Here is a 25,500-nt window from a genome sequence, read left to right as displayed (position 1 = left end):
CTTATCTTATTTGTTACCTAAATCACACACATGCAGGAAGACTAAAGCGTAGAGCTTTCTGCTCCAGAAACAGGCCCAAAGGAGAATCAGAAGAACCAGAGAAAACTCTTCATTACTTGTCGGTAGTTTTAAGTCTTATTTTGTTTTTGCAGCCAGCTCGAAGTGAGTACAGGCTCACTGCATCAGCCTACTGGTGATTCACGGTAGCAGGAGTCCCCAGTGGGTGTAGCATCAGTGTATCTGGTTCCTACAGGATCCTTCCTGCCTCCCACAGAGAGAGGAGCAGTGTATGCGGTGCTCCAACTGTCTTCAGCTGGCGTATAGTCTCTTGGGGACTCCCCTACGCTGCTGTATCATGTACCTGAGGCCAGACAGAGAATCAGGAAGACATAACCATCATGTCACAGATGCTGGCCTGTAATATCTAACTGGCGTAGCACATGAAAATCGAGACTTTTCGTTTTACGACTGTATCTACATAAGTAATTTGGCACTGAACAGAGTTTTATGTATGACTATTTTATTTATATTAATTCAAGTCATCAGTGAAGTAAGATTTCATGCTTTTAACTGTACTTATAAGTGGCCAATGGTTTTGACTTACATTTTCTACTGATAAAGATTTTGGGCTAAATTCTGCACTGATTTTTTGTGCAATCCCGTAGAATACAGTGGGGTTGCATAAGTGTAAATCAGTGCACTCTCTCTCTCTCTAATTTAAACTATGCTTTAGGCATTGTGTTGATTAAGAAGTTTTTCTGTAATATGTCACTCTAAGAGCAATATGCTGGACTGACAAACTGCTGGGAGAGGTTTGTTACCAACACAGTTAATCAAATTAAATAATGAACTTAACATATGGCTGTGCTTGAGGCACTTAGTAGATTGTTTCACATTCAGTCGCTGATTATGTTGCCATTACGTCCTCCTCCTCTACAGAATTTCATTTTGAGAGTCTGAGCGCATCTTCCTCTAAGTTTTCCCAGGGACTTCTACCCTGCCACAAACCATGAGCCCGTTGTTGACTGGCCTGGGCATAGGTGTGCTGGATGGGGGAGGGCTCAAAGATCTTTGCCTAGCTGCACACACAAACAAAAACCAGCACCCCAAAAGCCACAGCTTGCCCCACATATGCCGTACAGAGAATGAAGAGTATTTTTAGGGGTGTTATTGGTTTAGAAAATGCACTTCCTGTGTTGGAGTAGCATTTAAAGCCTTAACAGTAAAACTATGCGTGTGTAATACTATAAATATTGTGCAACAAAGAATAATTAAACCAACTTCCTTGATAATTTTTAAATCTTTCATACCCAACAACCATATTGCTAACTCCTTGTTCCTGTATCAGCTTTGCCTGCTAGCTCCATCTGCAGTGTATGTTTCTTTCACAGTCACTGAACAGAATTATTGGTCTTTTGCTCCATATCATAGACATTAGACACCAGCAACATGATTAAAGGCTCCATGGAACATTGATTTGCTTCTCTCTATTTGTATACCTTTCTCAGTCATTGTTATCCTGGGACCCAACCCAAGGTTGGTGAATCCCTTGTGACATGACCTTTTCTAGCAATTTCACAGTTTACTTCATATGCTCTAAAGGAACCCTTGAGAATTGGCACAGTTTGTTTGTCATGGAGCTAGACGATTGCAACAATCCACAGACAACAAGGCCACAATCTCATGGGCAATACTTGTGTTTTCTGTTACCGTGACCTCAGTCTTTCATTTTAGGAGATTCAATAGGATACAGATCTTGCAAATATATCTACCGCTGTTCATTATATAAGAACATCTTCATTGTTATAGTTCACGTTGACAATCCCGTCATAAATCTGTATTCCTTCTAGGTCCCTTTTGCTCTTTGGGGTAGTGATCTAGCAAAAGTGTTACATATTTTGAAGAAATATTGCCATAACTTGCCACAAGTTAATTTTGCATATTACTTTATTGTAAATTATTTAAAAATAGATTTAAATATATGATATGTTATATATTTATTCCAGGTATATATGACTCAATCTATTTGTCTGTAGCAAGGAGGAAACTTCCCTTGATGAGTGACAACAGCTTCTTGCCTAAACCTTTCTCACCCTTCTAGTTAAGTATGCTTTCCAGTGTGAGCCCTGTGTTAATTAATGCAGTGCTCTTTACTAAGTCTGCAGATCATTAGCTCCACTGTCACTGCTGCTGCTTGTAGACTGACCAGTCTTTTCATTGTGGATGTTCAGAACTTTGTGGGTAACTGTGAAACTGACAAAACTCAAGCCGGTTTCACGTTACTTCTGTGGAAAGCTGTGGCTTGCGGCAGAGGGAGAATCTAAAGCCATTCACATGAGAGGAGTGTACAGACATGGAGGATGGGGTAACCAGTGGACTGAGTATTCTGATATGGGTTTATCTCCATCTCTTTTGTTGAAGCTATTCCACTTTAATAAATAATTTAATATTAATTGAGCCAGAGAGAGAGAGAGTGAAAATCACTCTGTAAGTCCAGGGGACAGGACACTCACCTGAGAGGTGGGAGGTCCCTGTTCAAACTCCTCCTCAGGCAGAGCGGGAAATAGAACCAGGATCTCCCAGATCTGGGGTGAGTGCCATAATCACTGGGCTAAAGATTATAAGAGAGGTTCTCCTCTTCTTCCTCCTGATTGTTTTGTTTGGAGTTAGACACCTGCCTAACTCATTCTCGCAAAAAATGGTTTAGACACCTAAGCTGCCTAACTCCAGAAAAGGGGTTCTCAGCTGTGGATTACAAGCAAAGATAGAGGCCTCCCCCACCCCCAGCCGCATTGTTATAGGGAGCCTATATGCCTAACTTGGGTTTTGTGAATCCCAGTGATTTTCTAGGCACCTAAAAGGCATTGCAAAACCAAAGTCCTTTTGTGGATCCGTCCCCAACTGCTTTATTCCTCAAAATGGCTAGTGATTGGGCTGACTTTCAGGGTCTACTCTTGGTGTGGTGCACAGAAATTTTCTCTCTAGCCAGTGCATTTAGTCTTCAGGTTGGTAGGTGTTGGGTATATTTCTCAAATTGTGGGTGGGTATAGCAGAAAAATGTAAGGACTTTTCATTCCTTTACTTGAGTCATTCCCTTAGTTAACAATTCTGCGGACTGATGTATAAACCAGAATAGAATCCAGCTTGCTCTTCCATAGTTCTAATGTATCTGCTGTGCTAACAGAAGTCAAAATCAAGGGGGGGAAATTGCCAGTGAAATAACCAGTCAAAATTGAAATACAGATAGAGAGCCATATCTGCTAAGTAAGGACAACTCATCGTTCGCTGTTGCTTTTTTAACCTAGCTACACAATAAGGATGATGATAGTTATTAGTTAGTATTTATTTGTTTTAAGAATTCACATTTAAAACATTTGTGTAATAGCAATATACTACAAATGTACTGATTACTTTTTTCCAAATTGTTGTGTACAAATATATTGAATGAAGGGAAATCTTATCCATAATTTTTAAATACAATATGGTGGCATTCTATATGTCCTATAAAGTCTGAAGATATTTTAAAAAGTCATCGGTAGACATAAAATCAGATTCACGAGAACTTTTCCAGTTCAAATAATGATCTCTACTGTTGAAGGGGGAAGGTACTCCTTTGGGAATTCTGCACCTCTGTGTGCATAATTAATGAGCCACAAATATTTTTAATTCTTTAAGCAGAAAAAAGCTGCTGCTGGAAAGTTCTTGCAGTTCCGCATTTTGCCCACCAGAAGGTGCTGTGGCACTAGAACAGAGCAGCCTCCCCGACAGCCCCAGCAGAAAATAACTTTGGCTGGAAAGTTGCCGCAGTTCTTCCTTTTTCCCACTAGAGGGCTCTGTGGTGATAGAACAGAGCAGAAGCTCCCAGCCAGCTAGGAAAGAAGAAAGAGCCTGCTTTCTTCATAGCACCTGTCGGGCCAGGTCAGGAGACAGTGTGGGGCAGCTGGGGTGGGTCAGGAGCTCATAAGGTCTAATGGGGGAAGACAGACTGGGGCAGGGCTGAATGGGAGTGGAGGCGTAGAGCCACATGGTGACAGGGGAGGCGATGCAGGGACACATAGGGACAGAGGAGTGGCTGAAGGGGGCACAGAGACACATAGGGGGAGGGGGCTCAGGGCCACATGGGGATGTGGGCAGTGGGTGTCTGAGTGGGGGTGCCGGGACACATGGGGACAGGGGCAGATGGGCCTGACTGAATGGGAGAGGCCAGGAGTCGGCCAGGAGTCAGCCAGGGTCTGCATTGCTCCCTAACAATCCCTCCGCCCCCCCAAAAAACACCTGTTCCATACTTTTCCCATCCATACCAAACATCCCACCAAGTTCACACCCAGGCTCCTTCCCAGCAAAGACTTCCCTCTCCCTCAGCTCCTCCATTACCCCTGACTCCCCCAAGCTTTGCACTGCTTCTGAGGGGTGCGGGAAATACGGTTCTGTATTGTAGTTTAAATGAATTGTTACTCAGAGTTGTGTATTAATATGTCTAGTAAGGAATCTATTTGTCAAAAAACATTTCCTGAATCTTTTTTGTTGTCTGTATTGTTACAGACTTGTTTGCTGACAGGTATTTTGAAATAAATGACCAAAAATAATTGAAACTGTTATGATTATATTGTGTTATTTTGACAAATAAAATATGCAGAATTTTGGAGAATTTGAGAAAATTTTGCACAGAATTTTTAATATTTTGTTGCAGAATTTTTTATTTTTTGGCACAAAATTCCCCCAGGAGTAGGGAAAGGTGAAAAAGTATTGAATGCAAAGTGAAATGTTCAGTAATTGTCTGGCCGTGAGAGTAATATGTTACAAGACAAATGTTATGGTATAAATATCAATGTCTAAAATTTAAAGCCGGTCAAAAAAGGTTCAAGGTTTGTTTTGTTTGTTACTGAAATTCCAAATTTCAATCTTTTTTTCAAAAATTCCTACTACTTATCTCTCAGACGCTGCTTCATGATGCATCTCCCAATACTCAGTACAAATATATTATGAAAAGTAAATATATACTTTCGTAATAGTCCTAGAAGAATTTGAAAAGTTCTTCTGATCTCATTTCTTAAATTTGGAAACTTTCTAGCGTACTGCACTTTCACTGAGCTGTAGTAGTGTTCACATGAGGCATTACTGCATGGCAAGCTGGTGTGCTGTAGATCCGTGCCCTAGCTTTCAGCACAGTAACTTGCTGTGTAAATAAGTTCTAGTCCTCCATCCTGCTCTAGGAGGTAAACTCAGTGGCAAAACTCTCATTAACTTCAGTGAAAGCAGAATTGTGTCCTAGCACTGTATCAGTACCATAACGGGGCTACATCAATAAGAGAAAGCTTTTTGTAAAAAAAGGATTGCCATGCTTGCTCTGTGGGACTGAACTTGGAAGACTTCTTCACTCTCAAATGCCATTGACTTGACTCCGAGTTCCAGATGTGGAAGGCTTATAATAGGGATCAGCCGCCTTTGGCAGGCGGCCTGTCAGAGAAAGCTCCTGGCGGGCCGGGCCGGTTTGTTTACCTGTAGTGTCTGCAGGTTCGGCCGATCGCAGCTCCCACTGGCCGCGGTTCGCCATTCCAGGCCAATGGGGGCTGCGGGAAGCGGCACCGGCCAAGGGATGTGCTGGCCGCCGCTTCCCACAGCCCCCATTGGCCTGGAACAGTGAATCACAACCAGTGAGAGCTGCGATCGGCCGAACCTGTGGACGCTACAGGTAAACGTCCCGGCACGCCAGTGGCTTTCCCTGATGGGCCATGTGCTAAAGGTTGCCAATCCCTGGCTTATAGAAATCTACCATATATGATGTACTGTTTTTATCATAAAATATGCTTAGGACTACCTTGAAACAACTCATATGAACATTCATTAATTTTGAAAAATTTGTTGAAATGCCCTTGGAAAATGCTGCTGAAGTAGATGACTCTGGGGTCAGTGACTAGGAAAGCTGAATCATAGAATATCAGGGTTGGAAGGGACCTCAGGAAGTCATCTAGTCCACCCCCCTACTCAAAGCAGGACCAATTTTTGCCCCAGATCCCTAAATAGCCCCCTCAAGGATTGAACTCACAACTCAGGGTTTAGCAGGCCAATGCTCAAACCACTGAGCTATCCCTTCCCCTAAAGAGAAAGAGGCCTAGCCTGAACCAGGCAGAGCAGAGACTTGAACCTGGGTTTCCCACATCCAAGGTGTATACCCCTAACCATTGGGCTACTCTGGGGTGGAATCAATGTAGTAGTTTTAAAAGGAACTACAAAAGGTTTTTTCCCTCCCGCTCTCCTGCTGGTAATAGCTCACCTTAAGTGATCACTCTCCTTACAGTGTGTATGGTAACACCCATTGTTTCATGTTCTCTATGTATATAAATCTCCCCACTGTATTTTCCACTGAGTGCATCCGATGAAGTGAGCTGTAGCTAACGAAAGCTTATGCTCAAATAAATTTGTTAGTCTCTAAGGTGCCACAAGTCCTCCTTTTCTTTCTGCAAATACGGACTAACACATCTGCTACTCTGAAAAGGAACGCTGATTTTTTTCTCTCATCATCTAGAAATAGGAGAAAGTTGTTGGAAGCTTGTTTTTTTTATATTTTTACTTATGAAAATGTTTACATTTGTTTGAATGTGCAGTTGTGCGTGACACAATGGCTTAGTGCATAGCTTGAATACTTTTGAAAATATAGCTCTATTTGTTTTGTTTTGAATAAATGTATAACACTGTTTAGGCTCAACATTGCAGATGGCATAGAAGGGATTAAGACCAAGTTCTGGGGCTTCCCAAATGTCTTACGATATACAGTCCATAGTTTCTTCAGTGTACAGCCAGCTTGCTTCTATCATTTATCTGCTAAAGTAGTTAGAAATATTTCTTGGTTCTTTGCATGGTTTCTCTGTTCTTCCTTCTTCCTCTGCAGTAGCGTGTGATGTCTTAGCTCATGTTAATGTTGTGTCCCTGTGTTCTCTTACATCAGGGAATTATTTAACCATGTTAAAAAGTACCTTTGCATTTTTCAATTTCTTACATCATTCCTATAGGTGGCTGCTGTATTTCTGTTTTTTGTGTTGTCTGATCTTTCTTCCTTTCATGAAGACAGTTACCCTAGTAGGGTTTGTAATCCCCATACCAAGAAGGAGGCCAGCATTTGGCACTGTATTTTTACATGTACTCTTTTGTGTTAAGGTATATGATTCCAACAGGCTTTTTCTGATCTCTTGCCCTATATCTTTGAGAAACCTGTTCTAATGATAACGGCAATTTTTCTTTGACCTTCAGATGGTGTTGGTTGGGTTTGTATATGTTTAATCTTTATGCTTCAGAAAGAAGGTTCCAGTGAGGAAAGTGGAGGTTCATTTCTTGGTGTCCTCAATCAAATAGTTGGAGATGTATCATGCTGACAGAATCCTCTCATGGAATAATCCAGTAGGGTTTTCTTTATTCGATTTTGTTTGTTTGTTTTTGTGCAACGTCTGTACTTTATCTTGTTGCTGTCTCTAGTAGAAAAAGGACTTCGAATCAGCTAGCTGTGATAACCTGTGAAAAAAAGTGCTCTTTCCAAGCAAGCCCTTTCAGCCTGAAACATCTAGAGTCTTCAGTTATGTATATATTTTACTAGTTATACCCTCAAACACAGAGGAAGCCTTCAACATCTTTGAGTCTAACCACAGCACTTTGATGTTGTGTTTAGGGTTCTGGCAGGTCAAATATATTAAAGTTTAAAATCCTTTTTTCCATCATTAAAGCTATTAAAAGAAAAAATACAGTATCTTCTCTCTCTAGAAATCATTGACGGAAGAAAGAAGTGTAACAAAAGAAGTAGCTTACTGTTAGCTGATATAGGGAAAACAGCTGAAACCAGAGTGTAAGGAAGGGAAACACAAGCTGCTTTATACCAAAGAATCTACAATTCAATGGGAATGTACTTCTGTCTTCATAAATAGCTCGTGAGTAGAGCTTGTGTAATCCAATTTATACATTATATCTGGATTATAAACTGCAGTCAGATATGAAGCACTTTTGATGTTTTTCGTGTGTAAAGATGCTATAAAAATAAATAATAATCAGTGTTAATACATCATATATCACAAAACAATGGAATCTGTAACACGCTTCACTGGTATTCAAATTTAGTTCATTTAGTAGAAGGCATTCTTTTCATCTGTTTCCAGTCACCAAATTCAGTTCTTGAAGGTGAAGCTATATAACATGTGCACTTCAGTTGGCAACTGTTTGTTGTTTATTCCAAGGCAAAAAGTTGTTACGGTTGAGAGTACATATCAGTAATTTACAGGTAAAAATTAAGTCCAAAGATGTAATTATCTCAAAACCAATCATTACAAACCCAGGCAATTCAGAGTTAAAAACACACATTTTCCATGCTTTTCCCCTTCTTGGTGTCTTGTATTGGATTTATTTATGTATTCTCAGATAATTCCTTCTTTAATCAGTTCTCATACAAAGCACATGGAGTGCTGTAAGTTTGGGGAAGACATGTGTGTTTCATACATAAACAAGATGCTGAATCCCAGCTTTAAGTGCAAAATGGAACTCAAACTTCGCTATGGAGCCACAACCAGCAGTGGTTAGTAATTAGTATGACAGTTGTGTCTAGAGATCAGGCACATAGGTTTGGTCTATAATGCAGAGTCAGATCAAGGTAGGGCAGCTTATGTTGACCTAACTATGTCAGTGCCTACACTACAGGCTTGCTCCTGCTGATGTAAGTGCCGTACTACACCGACATAACAACTCCACCTCCACGTTGGTGTAGTTAGAGTGACGTAGTGTCTATGTAGACATTGCATCACTTATATTGGCTGTTGGCTAAAATTCTTGTCAATTTCACAGCTCTGTGCTGGAGCTGTGAAATTGACAAGAAAAGCTATTAGGTTCCCTTCTGTGAATCCTGCACCTGGCTCACAATTTGGGCTGTCATCCCAGGGCAGGTGGGTGGTGCCCTCCTGGCTACTTGCTTCCAGCAGGCTGCTGCCTGGGCTGTCCACTCCCTTCTGGGAGTCCTGCTTCCCACTGGCTCTCCGCTCCTAGCTGGGCTGCTGTCTGGGCTCCCTGCTCCAAGCCCAGCTTCTGGGCACTGAGAACCTGGGCTTCAGGCTCCCCATGGAGCTCCCAGAGTGGGGCTGCTCTGAGCATAGATAATAGCAGTGTGAAATTGACAAGAATGTCAACTGCTGATAGGCTCTGTGCTGTGAAATTGAACCCTCACAGGGCTCACAGCTGGGGCTGTTACCCCGGGGCAGATGGGGGACTCCAGCTGTGAGCCCTGCGTAGCTGTCAGTGCCCCATAATGTCTCACTTCGGTCAGTGCAAGCACTCCTGGTGAGGATGTGCTCTGCTGTCAGAAGGAGGGTAGTGTGGACACCAACAGCAGCTTAAATTGAATTAGTGGTGGCTGTAGATCGACCTAAATTAGTAGTGTAGACAAGCCTGTAGTCAAAGACAGTTCCTAGCCTAAAGACTTTACATAGAGTCTAAATAGACAAAACACACAGTGGGTGGGAAGGGAAACAGGCACAGAGAGGTGAATTTGCACATAAGGCAGTGGCAGAATCCAGGGTTTCTTGACTCATAGTCCACTGTCTTATCCTCTACACCACACTGCAAAGATTCCTGAAAAGATTCTGCCATCAAGACTTGTACTACGAATTTGGAGGATCATTTTCTCTAGAATCGTCTATTAAGAACTTGGCAATATTTATCTTTTAAGGAAGGATGGTCTTACGCTCAAGGCACTAATCAGGGGCTCAGAAGACTGAATCTGTTTTTTGGTTCTGCCATAGACTTCCAATGTGACCTAGTCAAGTTATGTAGTCTCTCTGTGCCTCAGTTCCCCATCTGTAAAATGGGGATAATGGTACTTGCCTGCCTCACAGGGGTGATATGCAGGTAAATACATGAATGATTGTGAGGTGCTCAGATACAGAATTCTGGGGGCCATATCAGCAGATAGACAAACTGCTTAGCATTCTTTAATCTAAATCACCTTTCTAATTGGTGGATTTCTGAGGATAAGGGGTTGGATGCACTTGAAGTTTCAGGAGGGTCTGTGGGCAGAGCACTTACATGTATTGGTATTGCAGCAGATTCCAAATTAAATTGGGAAGGTAAGCAAGAGGAAGAAGTGATGTCAAAGGGAAAACTGGATTTGCTCTAGACTGTACAGCAATTCTGTTCTCTCTTGCCTGATTGACAGCAAGCAGTTCCCGGTTGACTTGATTTCCTCCATCCTTTTTTTTTTTTCCTTCTAGAAATGGATCTGCCACTCATGCCTATTTCCATTTTCCTCTGTATTCTGTTTTTCTGTATTCTCTTCTTGTTAGCATCTTCTGTTTTGTTCCTGTAGCTTCCACTCCTCCTTCCCTCCCCACAGTCTCTGTGAATGGCCCCCATCCCTCTCTGTTTTTCATCCGCCTATTCCCTTTCCTTTCATTTCTCCCCACTCTTGTGTATTCTTTTTCTGTTCATATGTCCTGTTTCCCAGTGCCTCCTTTCTCCTGACTCCTTTTTCCCTTTATTCTTTTTTCATCCACTTTGCCTCTCCTCTTTTTTCCTACGCTTCCATTTATCCTTCCCTTTTGCCTCCCTCATTTTCATCTTGCGTATCTTTCTCCTCCTGTTGCTGTCTTCTTTGGGGTGGGAATATCTCAAACTATCTGTTCCTTTCCTGCACTGCCTCCCACTTTGTTTGAATTGAATATGCTGGAGTACTCACCACAGCCTTGACTTTGGGTAGGCTTCAGTGTAAAAATAATAGAAGAATTGTAGTATCAATAAAGGGTCATGTTGGTCCATTTACTTGAATAGGCCACATTCTGAGGCAAGAGAGCTAAAGGTTTCTGAAAAGGCAAGTAATATTTAAAATACATATATGGGCTACAATGTATTTTGGCTTTGTCAAGTAATATGAATCTGTAACTTGTAATGTAGAATTCTGTAGGATTATTGATTGTCTTCAAGTTGGTTGTGAGTTCTAGAGGGTTATGGAGGGCAGGACATGTAGTTAGAACAATGGAAGGCAGACCAGTTAAATGTCTCTTGTAAGGACATTCTTATGATGTCCAGCCTCATGACTGACCAAGGAGAAGATAGAGGGATAACACTGAACAAGAGCTAAGAGCATTTAATGTGAATCACCATCAGCAGGGAAAATTTGCCCTTGACAGAAAGAGGTGAGGATAAATGCTGAGAGCATCCAGAGACCTGTATGATCTATAGCAGGGGTTATCAACCTTTCAGAAGTGGTGTACCGAGTCTTTATTTATTCACTTTAAGGTTTTGCATGCCAGTAATGCATTTTAATGTTTTTAGAAGGTCTCTCACTATAAGTCTATATATTATATAACTAAACTATTGTTGTATGTAAAGTAAACAAGGTTTTCAAAATGTTTAAGAAGCTTCATTTAAAATTAAATTAAAATGCTGATCTTACGCTGCCGGCCCGCTCAGCCCGCTGCTAGCCGTTCACCTAGGCCGGCAGTGGGCTGAGCGGGGCCGGCGGCCGGGACCCGGCAGGCAGCAGCGTGCCATTAAAAGTTGGCTCACGTGCCGTCTTTGGCACGTGTGCCATAGGTTGCCGACCCCGATCTGTAGAGATGGAAGGTAAAGTAAAATAGTAAAGTGTCAAGTATATTTTATGAAGGAGACTGATTTGCTTTGATTAGGTCATATTGTATCTTGCTTTGTCATAACTGAAATGAAGTGGGAAAAGCTGGCATTCCCTTTCAAATGGGCTTATATTTTCCAGATTCATGTATGTTAAGAACCCTGTGAAACAATTTGTGTTATTGCACGATCCTCATACACAATCACAATATGAAGGGTAATACTAGGGAATAGTTCCTGTTATTCTCACTTGCAAAGGAAACGCGGCAAGAGAACTGGCTGTTTCCAGAGCTCAGACACTAGTACAGTCTGAAAGCTGTGAACAGGAGAAAAGTCAGTCTACTGACATGTAAACAAGCATAAGCATAAAGTACAATATTCGGAGATAATACAGGTACAATATCAAATTGTTACAATATTACTGATTTGCAATTGTGCAATATTTTATTTGAACAAAAGACAGTTACAGTAGAACCTCAGAGTTAAGAACATCAGAATTACGAACTGACCAGTCAACCACACACTTCATTTGGAAGTGGAAGTATGCAATCAGGCAGCAGCACAAACAAACAAACAAAATAAGCAAATACACTACAGTACTGTGTTAAATGTAAACTACTAAAAATAAAGGGAAAGCAGCATTTTTCTTCTGCACAGTAGTTTCAAAGCTGTATTAAGTCAATGTTCAGTTGTAAACTTTTGAAAGAACAACCATAACATTTTGTCAGAGTGTCAAGGTTCCTTCCCCACTCTGAACTCTAGGGTACAGATGTGGGGACCTGCATGAAAACCTCCTAAGCTTACTTTTACCAGCTTAGGTTAAAACTTCCCCAAGGTACAAACTATTTTACCTTTTGCCCTTGGACTTTCGCTGCCACCACCAAACGTCTAACAGGTATATAACTGGGAAAGAGCCCGTTTGGAAACGTCTTTCCTCCCAAAATCCTCCCAAACCTTACACCCCCTTTCCTGGGGAAGGTTTGATAAATATCCTCACCAATTTGCATAGGTGAACACAGACCCAAACCCTTGGATCTTAGAACAATGAAAAAAGCATTCAGTTCTTGAAAAGAAACATTTTAATAGAAGAAACAGCAAAAAGAATCACCTCTTAAAATCAGGATGGTAAATACCTTACAGGGCAATCAGATTCAAAACATAGAGAATCCCTCTAGGCAAAACCTTAAGTTACAAAAAGACACAAAAACAGGAATATACATCCCATTCAGTACAGCTTATTTTCTCAGCCATTTAAAGAAATCAGAATCTAACACATATCTAGCTAGATTACTTACTAAGTTCTAAGATTCCATTTCTGTTCTGTCCCCAGCAAAAGCATCACACAGACAGAGAGAGAGGCTTTGTTTCTCCCTCCCCCCAGCTTTTGAAAGTATCTTGTCTACTCATTGGTCATTTTGGTCAGGTGCCAGCAAGGTTATCCTAGCTTCTTAATCCTTTACAGGTGAAAGGGTTTTTCCTCTGTCCAGGAGGGATTTTAAAGGTGTTTACCCTTCCCTTTATATTTAAGACACAGAGTTATGAACATTTCAGAGTTGTAACCAACCTCTATTCCTGAGGTGTTTGTAACTCTGAGGTTCTACTGTACTCATAGATCAAAAAAGTTATTGCAGGAAGAAAAATTCCATCATAATTACATCCGTGTCTTTAGGCATAAGGAAAGGTATTTAGTCCTCAGGATTTGACAGTCATACCTGCTTTGTTCTAAAGCCAGCTTTCCATTTTAGTATCCAGTCTCTATCCTGGAGGTCATTAATGGAAAAAAATCCTCTGGGTATTGAATTGGACTTGCTTTGGGAGTCAGATCAGATTTAAGGCTTTTTTTAATACAGTTTCCTGATGCTGATATTTTCAAGTGATTACATAGGTATTTGTACGAGGCTTATTACAACCCCATAGTCTTCACATGAATGTGATGAATCACGTGAATGCTCCGTGATGTATTTGTAGTATAGCCTATTATTATTCTGCTGTGGCTACAAACTACTAAAACATACATGAAGTGGTTAATGTGTGATTTGTCATTATACTATAGATGAAGTGCTAGATCCTCTCTTTACTAACAAACGCCCATTAAATTTCAGTAGCAGCAAAACAGAGGCCAATACAAGTATTTTTCACATATCCTGACCAAAATTTTCAGCTGTGACTAGTACTTTTCGGTGACCAACATGAAACAACTTAACAGGGTCTAGTATTCTGAAAATCAGCCCCCTTTAAGTATCTCAAGTTTGGCAGCCAGAAAGGGAGGCACCTCAAAACACTAATGACCTTAGAAAATTTAGACTCCTAGTTTTATTTCAAGATCGCTATTTTATACTAACTATACCGTTTACTATATGTGTGCACACAGTAGTATATACTGTACTATTCACACACGTACATTTTCTAATTCCCACCATCAATCTCTGTACCTCCAGGCATCTACATAAAATCTTTTGAATTTTAAAGACTATACAAACTTAATGCCTCATCCTGCACACTTTAGTTCAAGCAACACTGTTTACTTAGCAGAGAACAGGGTGAGGCCCTAGACTTAAAAGGTCAAGAGGTTTAGGTCTAAAGATGCCAATTTAGACTTTTTTTAAAAAGAAAAGTTTTAGAAAATTTGTTCACAATTAGATTTTTTTATTAATGTAAATCAATCTGAAAATGTTTTATTAATTTAGAAGCTGTGTAACATCTTGACCCCACTTGCCTCTCCAGCTACTGCCCCATCTGCCTTCTGCCTTTCAGCTCTAAGCTCATTGAACACACTGTCACAGTTCAGGGCAACTGCACCTCTACTTCCCTTCCAAGGTCTAGCAAGAGCACCCACTCTCTGGCTTCCAGCTCCCTGGCCATCACTTCTGTTGGGCAGAGACCTGCCCCTCTCTCCCTTCTGACTGGGGTATTTCCAGACTGACAAGCTCCCTGCCTGCACTGTATGACTTCCTCAGCAAAGTCAGACGGCCTAAGCAGGCCTGCTTTTCTTTTCTCCTTAGAGATGGCAAATAGTGTAATTGCCACAGTTGTTACCACCCAGGTCTTTCTAAGCATGTAATTATTCTTAAGGCAAAAGTATTATAGAGAAAACATTGAAAACAATAAAAAGAGCCTTCCTGCATGATAATCAGTTTATCAGAGATCACCCCATCTCCAACCAAGGCTCTGGCCAGTGAACAATCCTTCAAACTCCACTATGGTTACAAGTGTATAACCCCTTTTTGCTCAGAACAAGAACACTCATGGATCTGTGAGTTAGTCCTTTATGCTGTTTGAGCCTTTTCATCTTGGGAATAAATAATTCACAGACAAAGGTTCCCCTCTCCTCTCAGGGCAAAAAATCAGGTATTGGGACGGTCCTTTGCATTACCCTTCCCTGGTCAGAAGGGAGTCCTGCCCAGTGACAGTTGAGGGCTGGAGACCTGAGACTTGACTGGGAACTCCTGGAGTGGATTACAAAGGGTGAATACAGGTACAGTTACCCTGAAACTGTGACACACACTTTCTACAACTACTCTCTGGAACTCCTCTCTTCCAGTTCCATCCTTGACCCCCTCCAATCACCTTCCATCCATTGCATTCCACTGAAACCGCTCTTGCAATCGTCTCTATTGACCTCATCCTCCTTGACCTGTCAGCACCTTTGACACTGTTGACCATGCTCTTTTTCTTGAAGTCATGTCCTAACTGAGACACCTTCTACTTTTTAAATCACTTCTTCAGGCTCCTCCTCATCTGCCCTCCAGCTTTCTTTCGGGGGTCTGACAGGACTGTCCTTGGTCCCCTTTTCTCTGCCCCTCTACACCAGTGGTTCTCAACTTATTTATCATTGTGTTACCTGGGCTGCAGGGGCCGAGTGGCAGGGCAGTGGCAGCCCAGACCCTGGAGCTTGTGGGGCCAGGTGGCAGCCCCAGATCCCCACCGCACTGAGTGGCCGCTCCAGAGCTTGGGGGGCTGAGTGGCAGCCTCAGACCCTGGAGCTTGTGGGGCCGGGTGGTAGCCCCGAACCCTGTGGGACCGGCCGGCAGCCCTGGACCCCAGACCACCAACCCTTTGGAGCCGTCCAGCAGCCTTGACCCCAGACCCCCAACCATGCTGCACTAGGTGGCAGGGCAGCCCAGACCCCACCGCACTGGGCAGCTGGGAACCCGGACCCGCCATGCAGGCCAGCCTTTAACACACAGCTGAGCTGGGCCGCAAGCGTGTGCTAATTGGGGTGCATGCGGGCCGGGGGTTGAGAATCACGGCTCTACACCATATCTCTGAGTGATCTCATCTTTAAACACAAATTCAACAACTGCTGACGACTCAGGCCTGTCTGCTTCAGACCTGCCTCCTTCTGTCCAAAATAAAATCTCAACCTGTCTCTGACCTCTCTTGTGGATGTCTAGTTGTCAGCTCAGCCTAGCTAAACCATATCTCCTAATCTTTCCCCATAAGCCCTCCTTTCTCAATTACTGTGCACAACACCACCATCCTGCTTATCACTCAGGCTCGTAATCTGTGTGTCAGCTTTGACTCAGATATCTCTCCAGGTCCTCACACCCAGGCTGTGTCGAAGTCTTGAAGATTCTTTCATAACAACATCTCACGGTACAGTCTTTAATAATAATTATACCTATTTCTTAAAAAGCGCTTTTCATCAGTAGATTTCAGAGCACGTCATGATCTTTAATATATTTATCCTCACAACACCCCTGTGAAGCAAGGAAGTAGTATTATCCACATTTTACAGATTGAGAACTGAAGTACAGTGGAATTAGGTGCCTTGGCCAAGCTAATACAGGAAGTTTGTGGCAGAGCAGGGAATTAAGCCCAGGTCTCCCAAGTCCTAGGCTAGTGCCCCAATTACTGGTGCTATGGTAATACAAATAATAATAACTATAATATATAATGCACGCTGTGCGTGGCATTTTATGTAAGAAATAACAACAAACCCCCAACAAAAAAACAGCACTGCAAAAATGTTCAAGTGCATGAAAACCCCAAGTAAAAACTAACTGAAAATAGCCTAGTAAACATTGTTTGTGCTAAGAAAAGTGCAATGGGTAAATACACAGCATAAACGATGAAAAAATTAGTTAGATTTAACATTTCTTTCCCTATTAATATCAGAGGTTTAATTAACAGGAGAGGTTTTTTTTAAATGTATACAGTTTTGATACTTATAGTGAAGCTTAATTCATCCGGCAAAAGTTTCATGCAATCTCTGAAAGTTTGTTTGTTTGAAAGAAGTACTACACATGTATATAAAATGCATCTACCTATTACAATATTTATCAGTCATTGCCATAGAAATAAATGTAGTCTGCAGGTGTGTGACTGAGGAGGAAATGTTTCCAAGCCCCTGCAGAGTTTTTAGTGAATCATTCTAATCAAACATATACTGAGATAGAAATCTTCACAAAGAGCTGTAGTTACAAAAAAGTCACATTAGTAAACCTTTTTACTTTTTAAAATGACAGTCTGAATTATTCCTCAGTGAATTCTGTTCTGAGCAGTATAGGGGCATAGAGAAAACAGACTTGATTACCATTACTGCTTTTACAAATACAGCTCGTAATATTCCTCTAAAGAATGTGGGGACCTATACATGTCTCATAATGGTTTTGGTCTCGAGGTGGAAGAAAAGGAGGTTTTGTTTCTGGGCTTTCTTGAGTATTTGTGCAGATTTTTATAGAAAAGTATTTATCCAGAAGCAGGTATAACTGAGGGTAGATTATGGATGTTGGGTTGAAAATAGAACAGTGCAGGATTCTACAGCAGAAAAGAATATTTCTTATTTTAGGTTTTCCATCAAAGACATACTCTAGCTCCTGTCAAACAATAACCATATGCTTACATCCTGCCTTTGTGATGAAAAAGGTACTAGGTTGCTCAGCCACTTTTTTGGCGTTTGTATGTAAATAGAATTTTGGGATACTCTTTCTTTGCTAGAATCCTGGCATTTATAACATGGTTCATAGCTCTGTTTCGGAACATGCTGGGGTTCTAGTCTAAACTTCACAGGTTTAACTGCACAGTAGAATAGAACTAATATTAACTGATGACTGGTTTTTGATAATGGAAAGTTTCAGCTTAGAAGGAAATATTTAATTTAATATAAAAAAATCCTTTTGGTTGGATTTAAGTTAAGAGTTAACCAAGTCAGTCTTTATGAAACTAAACCAGACTTTTATTTCTATTGAAGTTTTTCATTCCTTATTCCATAATATTGGATGGAACTTTTTGATATATTAGGATGCAACAACTGATATTCAGGTTAGAAAACTGATTTCTTATACAGACTCAAAAATTGTTTTAAACATTTCATAAGGAGGTTCAGTATCAAGAATTGATGTGTATATTTGCACGAGCTGTAAGAATAGAATAGAATAGAACTGGCATGAGGCTGTCGGGCCACTGGTAAAATCCTGTGAAGAAAATACTATAACAGGAAAAGCTAGTTCTCTCTCTTGAATAAGTGCTTATTTTAAGTAACGCATTAGGCAGGTAGCAGTGGTCAACAAAATTTCAGCCTTTCCTCTTGAAAGGCAACTGCTACAATTATCCAAGCCTTTGTCGCTACTATGGATCAATATAATACAGTCCTTCTGAGGCAACTCTTAAAGACCACTCCGAAACTTCCATCCGTGTAGACTGTTCCTGACTGTTTAGCGCCTCTTACTGCAGGGAACATATTACATCAGTGCTCCTTATAGTTTTTTTTTTTCCAGGTGAAATTGAAAATCAGCACTTTGATTTGTGGTTTGAGTCATAAGCTATCTTAGAAATTGTCTCTCTCCTTATGCTGTATCCTGACAACAGACATCATCTGAGCCCTTCTGTGCACACACAAGTTGCAACAGTTTAAAATTGATTTAAACACTGAAAAAAATTAAACAGTTACAAGAAACTTATCAGTTTACTGGCTTATTCTAGCTTACATTTATATTTAGTTTATATTTATAAACTTACAGATACAAGTTATACATATATAAGCCAGGATCAAACCAAATTGAACCAGCTGTTAAACCCAGCGGGTAACTATATCAGTTTAAACCACACCCCTTTAGTTGAACTAGTGCAACTGTGTGTGTAGACCAGGCCCAAGCCACTGTCACTTCAGAATGGGACCCACAGCTCTAAAATGTACTTTCCCCTTTGGTCCAGTGGATCCTGAGTTTGACCTACAAGGCACATGGGAAGTGAGATCTCTTTTGTGATTTGGGATTTTTTCTTTGAGTCCTTTGAGCTGACGTCAGTTAGCTATGTTTATGTCAATTAGTTGTGTTTAGTTATGTTTTTAATTTGAGTGATGTATATATTTGATGTAAATGTGTCTAAAGGTTGTGATAGGTACTTTTAAAAAATTGAAAATAAAATTGACTTGAGCCTTTAAAAATTCAGACAAGACAAAGCAAAGGTTGACAATCTGGGTTGACAGAGTAAAGGCTGGTAATCTTTATTATCTCTTGGTATTGTGCTTCCTCCTGCCTCCCTCCAGCCCTCTCCCTTGCAGTGTGAGTTAAGAGCAGTTATCCTTGGATAGAACCGTGACCCCATTGAAGTCAATGGCAAAACCCCCATTGACTTTACTGCGACCAGGATTTCCCCCCTTGCTTTTTACTGATGTGCTGCAACTTTAACATTATTTCAGTGTACACTGTTATTGTAAATAAACCCCATGTAAACACAGTTAAAGGTTATACCACTTGTGTGGTATGGAAAGAATACACTCCACAAGGCAAACAACAGAGATGTAGGGAAATGAAATGCTCTTCTTTTTGTCAATTACCATTGTTAGCTTTTTGCTTAGAATATAGTGGTATGTGTGAGGGAAAGAGAAAGTAAACTTGAATTGTGCAGTAACGTCATATTAATAATAGTGCTTGCAACTTTGGTTGGTTTTATATATTTCTTTTACATTCCAGAAAGGCTGTGTACTTAGGGTGTTTGTTAGTATAATTTCAGTAAACTATTATATTTTAGTTACCATCTTTTGTAACTGCATCTGAGTGTCAGGCTTAGTTCTCTGACCTGAAGGTTTAATAAACTTTTCTAACCTAAATTATGTTGATATTTAAGTACAATACATCAGTAATACAATTTAAACCATAGAGTAAGGTTGGCTTTGTTTCTTCCCTTCATAGACCCTTTTCATTGACTTCAAAGAGCTTTTGTATCAGGCCCTTTGCTCCCATACTTGCTTACTTGCACACACACAGAGTCATACTGTACTCTTTTTAAATATTTTAATACTAATTTGAAGTCAGCACTGGGTGTGTAGCATGCTTTCCAGTTTTTATTGGGGCTGTTCTGAGCCTGTGACTAGTTAAGTGGTGTTTTTATTGGGACTGTTCTGAGCCTGTGACTAGTTAAGATTTTCCAAAATTATCTTGCTTGTGATGTTTTGTTTTCTCACAAATACTGTGTCTCTGTAGTATTGTGCTGGTCTGCTCCCCAGGTAAGAGAATGCAGCTGGAAGACTGTCTTCTGAGGCAGGATCATAGTGGCCTAATGACAATGGCTGTGGAGGGAACTGAGGGTTGTGGTCTTGCTTGCTTGAGTGCTTTTAAAGCCATTGAATAGCAGGCACTCTTTAAGTGCAAAATATTATCATTCTTTATGAAATTTATGGCCAGTGTTCCTGCATAATTTGTGTGTGTCTGATTTGTGCACACAAATACCCTATGTATATACTGGTCAGGTATTTGTACAAACATAGAAACAAAGCTCTAAACCGATTATATGCACAAACTTGATTTGTGAATGCATATTAGGTATTTGCATGCATAAGTGCACGCAACTGTATGTACACAAGCGTGCTCAGTATCTTTGATAATCTGGTTCCTAATTACAAAACAATAGTGCTGATATCTATTTTGATTCCATGAGGGAAGAGGACTTTTCTTTTTTTGAAATACGGTCTTGAAAGTTAAGAAGTCAGACTGCTGAGGAGTTAACACTGGGATTAATAAAACAACCCTGAAAGAGAGACTTAATTAACATTGCACTGCCTTTTCAGTTGGACTGAAACTGTGTCTGGTTCATCACCAAACAAAATATATTAGTTTGTATTTGGAGAATACATCTGACAGTAAGCTTATAGGGAGAGCTCATCTTTTTCTTATAATCTTATTACAGTATTTGTATACTTTATTTGCTTGCTTTGACCTTGAATGGTTTAGACGGAATGTTCAATGTCTATATCATATCTGCTTGAACAAATACTTGCTCTTTTCCTGAATATTTTAAATATTTTAAATAATTGTATCTTTAATTTTAATCTTTTACCTTTCTATAGTAATTCAGCTGAGTACTAAACACTGAGGAGGATGATAATCCAGTTTATCAATAATATGATGGAAATGCATGGCCTGTTAAAATATACTAAAGCAGTCCGTCTCTGGGAGAGGCTTTACGTGCATTTCTTGGTACTGTTGAAGAAGCTCTTTTTTTAAGATAGATATATATATTTCAATGACAAGAGAAATGGGATATTGAAAAGGGCAGCACGGCTCAATGGGGCAGTAATAGAGCAAATAAACTCCATTAGCCAAATCACTGATTTGAAAAACATTGGTAAGATACATTGGTAAGTGCCCCTGAGTGCCTTATGTGGGAAAAATTATTAAAGTACTTGGACACAACATTGAGGTTGGGCTTTACGGTCTGGTGTGACCAAAATTAAATGACAGAATCTTAAAATAATTTGGATAATGTAAACTTCATTCACGGTTAGCCAGAGTACTCTATTTAATACTTGAACAATTGCGTCAAAATTTAAGAAGCAGAAGTTATACACATTCCAAACTCATAAATACGTTCCTTAAGTTGCCCAAATCTAAGCCATGACACTCAAGGATCTTTGATATAATTTACTTTTTAGTAAGTAAATTCATCATCAAAGTTTAGTGAGTTAGGTTATAACAGATTTTGCAATGCAGCTTGTATCTTTAGCTAGACTACATTTTAATTATGGATTTGATGCTGGATTAATGCCTACTGGGTGCACTTGGAAATATTACAGATCTCCACTTACTCCTAGCTTTGCAACCGCGCTCATCTTCCTGAGCATTTAATGTAAAGAAATATAAAGGAAAATACATTGATATTTTTCAAATTTTATCTTTATGGGCAATATGTCCTGAAAGTGTTCTTATTTTTCAAGATAAAACATATACATAAATTAGCTAGCTTAAAACACACTAGTATCAGTGGGGAAAATTATCTTTCAACAACCACCTTGTAGTTAGGTGAGACTGCATAACCTCCCCAAATTGGCACATTCCACCCATATACATACAGCATCACATTGCCTCCCTTCCTCCCTTCCCCGCCCAAAGGAAAAGTAACACAAAGGTAGCCAAGAGATAGTGAGAAATGGCATAAGATGTGGAAATGTGAATGCAAACTATAATATATAAATGTATGGATGTTTTTCATTGATTTTCAGTTATAATGTTCTTAAACCCAACTTTAGATTGTGATTAATAGTGAAAGTCTTATTTTAAAAATGCATTATAATACATGCATGAAAATATCCATGAAGAGAGAGTGATTAATCCAGGTTTGCTTACTCTGTCAAAAAGACATATGCCACTAGGCAAAGGCCTGATGGAATGTTTCAGATAGGACTGCCTGTTTCCTCTGAACTGCCCACAGCTGTAACTCAGCCAGTAACTGAAAGAGTGTACAAAATTTCTCTGTTGCTATAGCTGTGATGTCACACACTGATACTAACATGTGGTTGGTTATTTTATGTTTCAGATCACTGCCTGTAGTTGAGCACAAAGAAAACAACGAGACTCCCACATTTTCAGCAAGAAGAAAGGATTCAGCAGAGCAGATTAATACGGACTTGTGTCTGGTGGCCTTTTTGTACAAAGGCTGCCTTTAAAAAAGAAACAGTGTTATTTAATGAGCTGTGAGACGAGGCACTGCTGCTAACACTCCAATTCCAAGATTCATCTGCTATTCATTGTGCTTAATGTACATGTTTCTACACCGTGCATTTAGAAGCTCCCAGAGAAGAATCCAAAACGGCTGCGGGGGAAAGACCACCAAACATGCCTACAGAAACACTACAGACAGGTAGCATGGTGAAACCAGTCAGTCCTGCTGTTACTTTCACATCTGCCGTTCCTCTTCGCATCTTAAACAAAGGACCGGACTATTTTCGCAGGCAGGCAGAGCCTAATCCAAAAAGACTTAGTGCTGTGGAGAGACTAGAAGCTGATAAAGCAAAATATGTAAAGAGCCAAGAGGTCATCAATGCCAAACAAGAGCCTGTAAAGCCAGCAGTGCTTGCAAAGCCACCAGTTTGCCCTGCCGCCAAGCGAGCATTGGGTAGCCCTACCCTGAAAGTGTTCAACAACAATGCAAAGACTGAGAGTGGTGTCCAGAGAGAAAATTTAAAATTAGAGATTTTGAAAAACATCATTAATAGCTCTGAAGGCTCCAGCTCAGGTTCAGGTCACAAACATAGTTCACGAAACTGGCCTCCCCACAGATCTGATTCAGCAGAGCTGAACCGGCATTCATTTGCAGAATCTTTGAAGGTCTACCCCACCCAGGGCCGGAGCAGCCCTCAAGAAAGCAACTCCAACGTGAGCAGGAGGCTCTTAGAACAGTCAGCGGAGACTTTCTTGCACGTTTCCCATAGCTCATCAGACATTAGAAAAGTAACTAGTGGTAAGCCCTTAAAAGCAATACCCTGCAGTAGTTCAGCCCCACCTCTGCCTCCAAAACCCAAAATTACTGCCATCGCCACCTTGAAATCCCCAGATATCGACACAGTAGAATCCAGTTGTGGAGTCAGTCGAAGACCCTCCCTACAACGATCAAAATCAGATTTAAGTGACAGATACTTTCGTGTTGATGCAGATGTTGAACGATTCTTTAACTACTGTGGACTGGATCCTGAAGAGCTTGAAAACCTTGGGATGGAAAATTTTGCAAGGGCTAACTCTGATATTATATCCCTCAACTTTCGCAGTGCAAGCATGATTAGCTCAGACTGTGAACAGTCTCAGGACAGCAACAGTGACCTTAGAAATGATGACAGTGCCAATGACCGTGTGCCATATGGCATTTCTGCAATTGAAAGAAATGCCAGAATCATCAAGTGGTTGTATAGCATCAAGCAAGCTAGAGAGTCACAGAAAGTGTCCCATGTGTGAGAGGAAATCCACAATAGAATAAGCAAGGACCGTAACTTTGTGAATATTCAGTTGTGAAGGGTTGTGAAGTCTACTTGAAGTCTTGTACACTTCTCAAATCTCTTTGTGTTGCTTGTTGTGCAATGTTTTTAAGTTGCATGCCTGTCAACATGTGAACTGACCTGGCTTCCACTTGAACAATAACACTACAAATCCTGGCTGAGCATACACATTATCTGCCAAAAGTTTAAGACCAGAATCTAATTAGGGCTTCATCATAATCAAATTGTTTACATGAAAAGATTATATAACTTCTTCATATTTATATAGTTCCTTGTGTTTTTTTATATCTCACGTTTTTGTGTCTTAAATACAGATATTGTCAACTGACATTACTAGCTTTTAAATTGAAATGGAATCCTTTTAAAAGACAAGGCAAAATTGGCCAAAATAAGAGATTTAGACATACAACAATAGGCAAAGAAACTTGATCTTCTGTGGAATGGGATTTATTGGCTCACGTAAAAGTGTTCCTAAACTACAGAGAATAATGCATCCTTTGTTAAAATACGCAAATCCACCTTTATTAAAGCACTGTTTGGGGTATGATGCTTTTAATTTTCTAAGTTCCCTCATTTTTACAGTGAAAGTAGTTTAGCAAAGCTGCTTGACCTTTCATAGCCTAAATGAGTCCTGAGTTTGATTCAGTGTAAAAATATTAATAGTTTCATGTTACACTGATGGAGAGGTTAAAAAGTGTCAAAGAAAGTTGACTGATAGAAATGTCTTCAATGATGTGTTGGGTTTTTGTTTTGTTTTTGTTCCTTTGTTTCTTTTCTTGTTAAATAAAGATTCCTAGTCTTAAACTTTTGACAGGAATGATTAGATTCTATAGCTGATATTGAATGCCTTTATTAGTCAAGCACACCATGACTACAAACTCCATGCTGTCTTTTAAGTTTTTGTAGATTTGTTTGAACAGTTCATGAACAAAAATGGAAACACACAGCCATATCAGTATAAAGCCTCCTGTTAAGAAGTAAATACACTCGATAGCTAAACTATATCTGAGAAACTGTGATTATGTTGTCTTGCATATGTTATATCTAAGGCTGTGAAAGTTTGTTACAGCTCTAGGAAAGTGTAGAAACATGACAGTACGTAGCTTTTTTCCCCCTTCCTTATGATGGTTAGTGCTGCACGTTAATCTGTTACAATTTTGTTGACAATCTGTGTCTTCCCAATGGTTTAATTAACTGTCATTCCAACCGACAGTTGTGGTGTGTGGTAGCAGAGAAGTTGAAAGTACAGTGGTCTGCTTCATTATTATTGTATTCATGCTCTGAAGTACATTGCAGCACTACCTTATACTTCATCAGCTAATAGGAAACTTTTTTATTGTGTAAATGCTGTAATACTTTGTATATACTTCAGTTGTTATTAAATCTTTAAAAAGAAGAGTGTTATGCTAATAAATAGCTCCTGGTGCAGGTATTGGTGGTGTTTTTCCTTTGTTTTAGATTTTTTTAATCTTTCTTTAAAAAATAGTGGGTAATTTAATTGTGGTGCTATGGTAAATCTTGGTTAAATAGTAGTTCCAGTCGAAGATTTCTCCCCAAAACCGCTTTGCAGAACATTAATTCTTTTAACTGTAACTATAGAAACATCTTTCTGTAGAACTAGAAGAGTTTATCCGGTCTCCTAGCCTGCTTCTTCCATTCTTACTGCACGCTTATCTGGCAATGTTATTGTTCCCTTGTAT

At 40.1% G+C, this 25,500-nt stretch overlaps 1 protein-coding gene across 6 annotated transcripts in view; it reads left to right on the top strand.

The window, feature by feature from the left end:
- Window positions 1-25,232, top strand: part of FAM110B (family with sequence similarity 110 member B) — a 188,949-nt gene extending 163,717 nt beyond the window's left edge. For all 6 annotated transcript variants that reach the window (XM_075125198.1, XM_048840733.2, XM_048840737.2 and 3 more), the window contains one exon: window positions 22,348-25,232. In XM_075125198.1, coding sequence (XP_074981299.1) covers window positions 22,647-23,759 — 1,113 coding nt within the window. In that variant the 5' untranslated portion in view covers window positions 22,348-22,646 and the 3' untranslated portion in view covers window positions 23,760-25,232. The remainder of the gene's footprint in view (window positions 1-22,347) is intronic.
- Window positions 25,233-25,500: the final 268 nt, after the last annotated feature.

This window comes from Caretta caretta, chromosome 2, assembly GCF_965140235.1.
Source record: "Caretta caretta isolate rCarCar2 chromosome 2, rCarCar1.hap1, whole genome shotgun sequence".
In the NCBI taxonomy this organism is placed as follows: Eukaryota; Metazoa; Chordata; order Testudines; family Cheloniidae; genus Caretta; species Caretta caretta.
This window is presented reverse-complemented; position numbering and strand designations above follow the sequence as displayed.